Source organism: Nicotiana tabacum, chromosome 10, assembly GCF_000715075.1.
Source record: "Nicotiana tabacum cultivar K326 chromosome 10, ASM71507v2, whole genome shotgun sequence".
Lineage (NCBI taxonomy): Eukaryota > Viridiplantae > Streptophyta > Magnoliopsida > Solanales > Solanaceae > Nicotiana > Nicotiana tabacum.
In genome coordinates, this window is record NC_134089.1 from 126,904,046 (window position 1) to 126,914,453 (window position 10,408).

General features: G+C 40.2%; 1 protein-coding gene across 1 annotated transcript; it reads left to right on the top strand.

The window, feature by feature from the left end:
• The first annotated feature begins 9,696 nt into the window (after positions 1–9,696).
• Positions 9,697–10,344, top strand: LOC142165367 (WAT1-related protein At4g08300-like). The gene has a single exon (XM_075223937.1). It carries the CDS (start codon positions 9,697–9,699, stop codon positions 10,342–10,344), a length of 648 nt encoding a protein of 215 aa, XP_075080038.1.
• Positions 10,345–10,408: the final 64 nt, after the last annotated feature.

A 10,408-nucleotide genomic window follows, 5' to 3' on the forward strand; every position in this document is an offset into this window, starting at 1 on the left:
AAAGCGGTTTAAACTTAATAAAAGCACGTAAGTCATAACATGTATTTAAATCAGATATTTAGCCATTATAACAATTTAAGCGACCGTGCTAGAACCACGGGACTCGAGGGTGCCTAACACCTTCCCTCGGGTCAACAGAATTCCTTACTTAGAATTTCTGGTTCGCAGACTTCATTTGGAAAAGTCGAAAATTTCCTCGATTTGGGATTCAAGATAAACCGGTGACTTGGGACACCAAAAACCAAACCTTTCCCAAGTGGCGACTCTGAATTAAATAAATAATCTCATTTCGAATATTGTCACTTAAATTGGAAAAACTCCCCTCGCGCTTTTATCCTTCGGGGCGGGCGCGCAAAAAGGAGGTGTGACAACTCAGATAATATCAAAGCGGTAAAAGACAACATTTAGCACGTTATGCAAAAACATGTAATAAAGATCAGATAATAAAGCCAAATATAACAATTATTCTAAGCTCGAATTCTTGAACCCTGAACCAAAGGTTCTGGGTTCATTTGTCCCCAGCGGAGTCGCCAGAGCTGTCACACCTCCTTTTTGCGCGCCCGGCCCCGAAGGGTTAAATATGCGAGGGGAGTTTTTCCAATTTAAGTGACAATATTCGAAATGAGATTATTTATTTAATTCAGAGTCGCCACTTGGGAAAGGTTTGGATTTTGGTGTCCCAAGTCACCGGTTTATCTTGAATCCCAAATCGAGGAAAATATTCGACTTTTCCAAATGAAGTCTGCGAACCAGAAATTCTAAGTAAGGAATTCTGTTGACCCGAGGGAAGGTGTTAGGCACCCTCGAATCTCGTGGTTCTAGCACGGTCGCTTAAATTGTTATAATGGCTAAATATCTGATTTAAATATATGTTATGACTTACGTGCTTTTATTAAGTTTAAACCGCTTTTATTATTATCATTTATTTATATAGAATTGCAACGTCGTGAAAAATGCGTTTCGAACCACGTCACAATCAATGCACCTGTGGTCGTCGACACATTTTGACTCCGTTGAGATTTAGATTTGGGTCACATCAATGTGCACCCGTGTTTAAGAAGGTTAAATTATTAAAGGTGCGCCTAAAGCAACTAGCGTATTGTTATTTTGGGGAAGGCCGTAAAATTTGCTAAACGGCCTGTCCCGAATTCTAAGTGTTTTAATATATACATTTAGAGGGCCCCGCAGCTTGTGCATTTTTTGTTTGTCGAGGCTCGTCTCATTCTATTTATTTAAAGGAATTTGCAACGTCATGGAAATGCATCTCAAACCACGTCACAATCAACGCACCCGTGATTAGAGACATATTTCGATTTCGTTGAGATTTGGATTTGGGTCACATAAATGTGCACCCGAGTTTAGGGAGATAACATTATTAAAGGCGCGCCTAAAGCAAACTAGCGCATTATTATTTTTGGGTAGGGCCGTGAAATTTGCTAAACGGCCCGTCCCGGAATCTAAGTATTTAAGACATATATTTTATGAGGGCTCCGCAATCTGTACATTTTTATTTGGCGAAGCTAGTCTCGTTTTTTTTATTATTTATTTATTTTTAAAAGGATGCCATTTTTATGCTTTTAACAATACTAAAACTCAAAGCCTCTTTACCATTAAAATCCCATAACTTGTTAGAAGTTTTTTAATAAAAGGAGTTTAGCGAATGAGTGTTTCGGGAGTAGTAAGAGCATGTACTAATAATAATTTTGTCCGAATGACCTAAGCAAGGAAATGACGAACAGATTAATGTCAAACTCGTGTCATAGAACAACTAGTCCAATTTAATTAAATGACATCGGATAAACAAAAATCACATAACGCAAAATGAGCAAAAATGAAAACATAAGTAGAAAATTATCATACCAATTTCTATATTGCATCTTCGAACATTTAACGTAACATTTCCTTATCTAATACTTGAGGTTTACTAACCTTTGAACCTCGGCAAACTTAGGACGACAAACAGTGTCTCCTGCGGAACTCGAGCCTGACCTTGCTCGACGAGGAACAACGATGAAACCTCAGAACAAACTCGACGAACCGGACCTCGACTCAGCTTTTGGACTTTGGACTGGAACTCAACTTCAACACAAGGTCGAGAAACTCACCTCCATGAACTCCGGTTCAACTAATGGCGTGAGGATAGGGGAAACAGCCGCAGGGCTGCTTGGCGTGAAGCTGACGGACTGTTTGGTCGACGACTGTGGGGTCGACGGGCAGTGTTTAGTGGCCGGAGGCATCGCTGGACATGGGGACGACGAACAGCAGTGGTCGTCGGGGTAGTGACGCCGTGAGGGAGTAGTGATGCGACTGGTTTTTGACAGTAGGGCCGAGGGTTATGGAGGCCTGGAAGCGAGAAGGGTGACGACGAAGCTGGTGGCGACGGTAAGGTCGAGGGGGCGGTGACGGGCCTGTTTGGTGTTGGTGTTTGGACGTGAGGAGATGGTGGTTTTGACGGGAGGTTAGGTTGTTGCTGTTGGTCGTGGTGCTGGGGGAAGGTGACGGGCCTGTTTGGTTGTGACAGTAGGTCGACGGAGGGAAGGTGACGGAGTGGTCGTTTGGTCGTTGGTTGGACAGTGACGACGAGGGGGGGAAGCTGGAGGTTGACTGTGGTTTTGGGTGTAGGACTGGTTGTTTTCGTGGTGGTTTTGGGTTAAGGTTGAGGGTGTAACGATGGTGGCGATGGAGGAAACCGGGCTGGTTTCAATGGAGGGAGCGTTAGGGTTTTTCTTTGCTTTCGTTCTTCTTCCCTTTTTTAGAAGAAGATTGTACAGTCGTCCCCCACTTTCTTTCCCCAGTTCCCTTTTTAAAAATCCCCCCGCGTGCCTTTGTAGCTTTGGCCAAGACAACGGACCCCACGTGTGTAGGGGTCCAAGATTCATGTCCCCCATGCGCGGTGGGGTTCCCCGTGTATGGGATTCCGTCCGTGTTCCCCACGCGTGTCCCCTCATGTGTGGTGGACTCGGATTATTATGGGCTAGGTCCGAAATTAGGCCTAAAAGCGGGTAATTTGAACCCGAATATTATCCTTTTGCCCGGACCCGATTAAGAACACGACGTTGTTCGACTAATCCTATGTAAGCAAAATAACTACAAAAAATAAGACTAATGTTTAAACAAAACTATATCTTTTTTAATACATTTTTTCAAGATTTAAAATAGCTACAAAATATTAATAAAACTATTTTTTTTGTAATTTTCGTTTTTATATAAGGATAAAAATATAAAGTAATATTTTTTTGTATTTTTCAAAAATTAAAATGACTACAAAACAATAATAGAACTATATTTTTGGTTATTTTTGAAATTATATAAAGTACAAAAATATAGTGCAATTTTTGTATTTTTCGAGTTTATGAGAAATACATAAACTAAAATTTATACATATATATTTTGTAATTTTTCTTTTTGCAACGAAATAAAGTAAAAATAGTTAAAATGGCTATATTAGACCCAATTTCACATATTCACGCTAAAAATGTGAAAATTCTCGGGGAGGGTCAAAAATCAGGTGTCTACAGCTGCCCCTCTTTGACTGGAAACACGAAGAGTTTTCCGACAAAGAACGACTAGACATGTTTTTGACCCGACCATTACTTGGACGGACTACACTAAGGAAAGGAGGGGGATGTGACCGAGCCCTGGTATCTGAGCTGCCTACATATCCTTGGTTATAAGGAATCGGGCCACGTGTAGTTCGGAAATGGGCGAGATGGTAGAGTGTACCGAGGTGAAGAGCCGATCGAGGTTCCGTTCCGTTGAGGTTCTGGTCCGTGGTCCTGTCATTACATCAAAAATGATAACTGAAAAAGACTAACTAAACCTATCAGCTGCTAGTTACAAGGATTCCTATCTCTAAGTCTTCTGAAACTTGATCTTTGGTCTTAGCTGATTTTGCCTGGAGACTTCGATCCGAATCTTGATGATTGCGAGTTGTAGGTTGTTGTTTAATTCCTGGGATATTTAGTGACTGGCAGAGTTCTGGATCTCAATCAAATCTTGGAGCGATCCGCCTTCCATTTTCTCCGGTATCTCGGGACATCTTCTTTTTGTCTTTTTCTTCTTAGATTCTGAGTTGAGACTCATCTCGTGGGTCATTTCGATCCGTGTGGCTCGAGGTTAGACCTGCGGAAAAACAAACGAACGAAATTTTCTGCCCCAGTTTCACTAGGAAAATTTCGTGAATTATTCGCCAAGAAGTTCATAAAATTGATGAAAGAAGATATGATTGCTTAGTCAAGGGTTGGAGCCCTAATACCGACTAGCTGGGGAGAAGTTCAGTTTTTAGAGTTGAAACTCTAATACTGACCATCTGGGGAAAAGTTCAGTTTAGGGTTTTAAAACCCTAATGCTGACTAAATGGAAAAAGTTCAGTTTAGGGTTTAAAACCCTAATGCTGACTAAAGGAAAAATTTAGTTTAGGGTTTAAAACCCTAATGCTGACCAAAGGATAGAGTTCAGTTTAGGGTTTAAAACCCTAATGCTGACTGAATGGAAAAGTTCAGTTTAGGGTTTAAAACCCTAATGCTGACTGAAAGAAAGAAGTTCAGTATAGGGTTTAAAACCCTAATGCTGATTAAAGGAAAAAGGTCAGTTTAGGGTTTAAAACCCTAATGCTGATTAAAGGAAAAAGTTCAGTTTAGGGTTTAAAACCCTAATGCTGATTAAAGGAAAAAAGTTCAGTTTATGGTTTAAAACCCTAATGCTGACTAAAGGAAAAAGTTCAGTTTAGGGTTTAATACCCTGATGCTGACTGCATGGAAAAGCTCAGTTTAGGGTTTAAAACCCTAATGCTGGCTGAATGGAAAAAGTTCAGTTTAGGGTTTAAAACCCTAATGCTAATTAAAGGAAAAAAGTTCAGTTTAGGGTTTAAAACCCTAATGCTGATTAAAGAAAAAGTTCAGTTTAGGGTTTAAAACCCTAATGCTGACTAAAGGAAAAAGTTCAGTTTAGGGTTTAAAACCCTGATGCTGACTGCATGGAAAAGCTTAGTTTAGGGTTTAAAACCCTAATGCTGGCTGAATGGAAAAAGTTCAGTTTAGGGTTTAAAACCCTAATGCTGATTAAAGGAAAAAAGTTCAGTTTAGGGTTTAAAACCCTAATGCTGACTAAAGGGAAAGGTTCAGTTTAGGGTTTAAAACCCTAATGCTGACTGAAAGGGAAAAGTTCAGTTTAGGGTTTAAAACCTTAATACTGACTGAAAGGAAAAGTTCAGTTTAGGGTTTAAAACCCTAATGCTGACTGGAAGGAAAAGCTCAGTTTAGGGTTTAAAACCCTAATGCTGGCTGAATGGAAAAAGTTCAGTTTAGGGTTTAAAACTCTAAGGCTGATTAAAGGAAAAAGTTCAGTTCAGGGTTTAAAACCCTAATGCTGACTAAAGGAAAGAGTGCAGTTTAGGGTTTAAAACCCTAATGCTGACATGCATGGAAAAGCTCAGTTTAGGCTTTAAAACCCTAATGCTGGCTGAATGAAAGGGTTCAGTTTAGGGTTTAAAACTCTAATACTGACTAAATGGAAAAAGTTCAGTTTAGGGTTTAAAAACCTAATGCTGACTGAAAGGAAAAAGTTTAGTTTAGGGTTTAAAACCCTAATGCTGACTAAAGGAAAAATTCAGTTTAGGGTTTAAAACCCTAATGTTGATTGCATGGAAAAGCTCAGTTTAGGGTTTAAAACCCTCATGCTGGCTGAAAGGAAAAAAGTTCAGTTTAGGGTTTAAACCCCTAATGCTGATTAAAGGAAAAAGTTCAGTTAGGGTTTAAAACCCTAATGCTAATTAAAGGAAAAAGGTCAATTTAGGGTTTAAAACCCTAATGCTGACTGACTGGAAAGCTCAGTTTAGGGTTTAAAACCCTAATACTGACTGGCTGGGGACAAAGTTCGAGAATACTAAACGACCTCTTTTTTTTGAATTTTCTTGTTTTAGTAGAAGATAAAAGGGAGTTTCGTGGAAACTTACCTTTCGAGTGAATTCATCATTGCCAAAGTATTTCTTGTACCCATGTACCTTCTTCTTTGGGTGACACCTGCTTCTTGCACGGTTGTCTTGGATTATACCTGTTTCAACTTTTCAGACAAAGAACAATTGTTAGTTCGGAAATGATGGTCGGTTTGGTGACCTTGATCGTTCCTGTTGCTTTGTTGCGTCCTTATTTCTGTCGCGAAGTCCTGCCGTTGATTGGATTAAAATGGCGAAACTCTTTTGACTGCTCAGGCTTTGTATTTCCAGATTCTGTGATGATTTGCCTCGTAAGGCTCTCTTTTATTTTTCTTTTTTTTTTGTGTCCCATCTTGCTTGGAGATTCTCAACGGGGACTTTATTGGGGATACTCTGTGGGGATTTGTATAAAAGGAAGCTCTGTGGGGGAATATTTACAAAGTGGATTCTTTGTGTGGATTTTTGTACAACGGGGCATGCTGGGGATTTGTTTCAAAGCGGTTTTTCTAGGATTTGTTAGGGTAAGATCTTTGGGGAATTTTTACAAAGGGACTCGCTGGGGATGTGCTGGGGAGATTCCATTTTTTCTTTTTAATATTGGGGAGACTCTGTGGGGGATTGTACAAGGGGAGACTCTGTGGGGATTTGTACAGAACAGACTTGCTGGGGATTTGTTGGGGCAAGCTTGCTGGAGAATTTTTACAAGGGGACTCGCTGGGGATGTGATGGGGGTTTGTGTCCCATTTTTTTTTTTTGGCATCTTAGGAGAAAGATTCATCAGACTAAGATTTTGATCCTAGGAGAAGGTTCATCAGACTAGGTCTCTATCTTAGGAGAAAAATTCGCCGGACTAAGATTTTGATCCTAGTAGAAGGTTCGTCAGACTAGGTCTTGTTTTTTTGGTATCCTAGGAGAAAGATTCGTCAGACTAAGATTTGGATCCTAGGAGAAGGTTCATCAGACTAGGTCTCTATCTTAGGAGAAAAATTCATCGGACTAAGATTTTGATCCTAGGAGAAGGTTCGTCAGACTAGGTCTTTTCTTTTTTGGTATCTTAGGAGAAAGATTCATCGGACTAAGATTTTGATCCTAGGAGAAGGTTCATCTGACTAGGTCTTGTTTTTTTGGTATCCTAGGAGAAAGATTCGTCGGACTAAGATTTTGATCCTAGGAGAAGGTTCATCAGACTAGGTCTTTTCTTTTTGGTATCTTAGGAGAAAGATTCATCGGACTAAGATTTTGATCCTAGGAGAAGGTTCATCAGACTAGGTCTCTATCTTAGGAGAAAGATTCGTCGGACTAAGATTTTGATCCTAGGAGAAAGTTCATCGGACTAGGTCTTGTTTTTTTTTAAATTATTATTCTTCTTTTTTTTTGCATAGCTTCTTCCTTCGAAGACTACCTCCCTTGAGAGTCGTTTTGCCTTTCCCCGAAAGGAACCGCTGAGGATACCGACTTTCCAACCTTGTGTTGGACTCCTCGCAACTGCTAGGGATAACACTGTTGGGGAATTATTTACTTACATGTTGGGGGTACCTGACTTCCAGAAAATTTTCTAAATGGAAGGAAAATTTTCTGTCCCAAATTGATAATATCCCTGTGCATGCATTTCTGGCATCAATGCCATTTCCCTTACCTGTTTCAAATCAGACAAAATTTGTTAGTTTAAAACATGGTGGTTGGTTGTGATACTCCCACTGGGATGGTTTTCCCTTTCTCTTTCCTTGCTCTACGCTCCACAGCTTGTTGGGGATGATATTATGTGTTGGGGATAATCCCTTTCTGCTGGGGATATCCCTCTTCTTTTGCGACATAGCTCGGAAACTGGCATTTCCCGACCTTTTAGTCTAGTATGAATTTACCAAATCATGCTCACTGCTCTCCCTGCTCTGTTCATGGGCCTTGGCCTTGAGGTTTATAACTTTTGATAAAGGCAATGGTATCCCTCTTGACACTTGTCAATCCTTCTGTCAATTCCCTTTTGCTGGGGATATCTTTTTGACACTGGCCTCGCGTTTGTTCCCTGCTGATTATACCACTTGGATGTATTAGTCAGATCTCATTTTGGAAAGCTGATGGCCTATTTTGAAGTCAATTCACACTTGTTCTAACCAAACAGACTCTATTGGGGATTTTTTATGAAAGAAAAAAAAGATAAAAGGGAACAGAATAAAAGGACAAAAGGAAAAAGATGACCTTTTAACAAAAGAAACTATAAATAAAAAAACCTATCAAACGCAGATACCGACTCTAATGGTCATGACATGCATATGCGGCCTGTCCTCCACCGTTAATCATCTTTCGAGATCTTCAATTGGCGATTCCCCATCTGATTCTCAATCTTATTCGACTTGTAGTGTCCGAAGGGTTTTCACTATCAAGTCTCTCTCATTTTTGGTTCTTTTCTCAGCTTTCATCGCCTTATGGTGCCTGTGAATGTTTTTACCAATAAGACTCTCTCGTTTTATATCTCTCTCCAGCTGGGGATTTGGAGTGTTGCCGGTATGACTCTTTCTGTTGGAGATTAGAGTCCTTTCTGCTGTGGAACAGAATGTTATGTGCGCCGGTAAGACTCTTCATTTGTCTGACTTGGCATCTTTTGAAGACTGATCAGAAGGTCTTTCTTTGGACCGTAGTGTGGGTTTTGGATAAGCTAGAAAGAAAGGGTATAAAAGTCTCAAAAAATACATTAATTTTGGGTTATTAGTTACTGTAAGCACGTGATTTTTGCCCAATATGAGAATTACTCCCAAAAAATTCAAAAATAAAATGATTTTTCTTTGGTGTGCAATTTTGTGATGTTTTGTGATATTTTGAATAATTATTTGTATTTATCTGTGCGTGTTTATTTGCTAAATTAATAAAAAATACAAAAATATGTCGCATTTTGCATGTAAGATTTAATTCTATAATTGTTACTAATTAAATTTGTTTACAAAAAATGAAAATTACAAAAATAGGCATCTTTTGCATTTATAGCATTTAATGTCCAAATATACAATTTTATGCTTAATTATTACTTAATTGTGCGTTAATTATTATTTGGAGTTAATTTGCACTTTTATAACTTAATTTAGTTCTTAATAATAGTTTAAGTATTTTTATAATTTAGTTTTAGAGAAATAAAAGAAGAAAAGAGAGCGAAAATATAAAGAAAGTCGGAATTGGGCCTCTTCTTCGATTTCAAGCCATAGGCCCAAAATATGGCCCAATCTTCCCTACGACCCAGTCCATTTCGAACTGGGTCAACCCAGTCCATAACCCAACACCTCTATTATCTTACAAACAATAAAACAAAAAAAAAGAAGAAAAAACCCTAAAAATGACCTAAGTCATCCGCGCCACCAAACATTTGCTCTTTCTTCTCCATCTCCATCTTACACAGCCATGGCTGCCCTAAAACCTCACCTCCCATGGCTGCGCTTACCTTCTTCTTCGTCCACTCAGAACAACCAACGTCACCACCATCCACGTCGACCTCCCCGTTGCATCGCCGGAAAACCCTCAATCAAAGAAGAAAAAATATCAAACCCATCGCTGCCCGCTTCAAATTCCCGTCGTCTCTGAGCTTTGCCATCAACATCCATGGCTGACCTGCACCACCATCTACGGCCATAACCAGTCGACGACCAAACGACCCAAACCATCACCCCCGTCCCCAGCTGCCCGTCGCAGCTGCTGCTGCGTCGTCACTATCCCGTCGCCCCAGCTCCCTCTCCATCTTCACGTCAGTCAACCACGTCTTCAGCTCCACCAAGACAGCCATGGCTGCTGCGCCATCTTTTCTGAAAACCACCAGTCCAAACACCACCCCCGAGAACTGGGTCGCCGGAACCATTGAGCTCATCTCTTGCATTGTTGGTTGGTCCGTTTTCTTTATTGTTCAATCGATGACATTGAAGGAATACCCAGCAGAGCTATCTCTGGCAGCATGGGTATGTGTGATGGGCATAGTGGAAGGAGGAATTGTTGCTCTTATAATGGAACGTGATTGGAATGCATGGAAAATTGGCTTCGACGCTAGGCTCCTTGCTGCTGCTTATTCTGGAATCGTTTGCTCGGGAATTGCATATTACGTGCAAAGTGTAGTTAATAAAGTTAAAGGCCCAGTGTTCGTGACAGCCTTTATCCCTTTGAGTATGGTCATCACTTCTATTCTTGCTGCTATTATCTTGGCTGAGTCAGTCCACCTTGGAAGCTGCATTGGAACAATTATCATAGTCATGGGACTTTACTCTGTGGTGTGGGGAAAGAGTAAGGAGGATAAAGGAAATGAGACAGGAAAAGACCAAGAATTACCAGTTGTGGACATCAAAGAAAGGTCAATCATAGTTGACGATATTAGTGATGATGTTACGACTGTGAAATCAAAGGTTCCAGCTGTTGTATCTTCAGACGAGCTGCTCGGTTGAGTTTTAGTCGAGGTCGTCGAGCGTCGTTTTGAGTTCGTCAAAGTTTACAAGGAAGGTGAGTTCG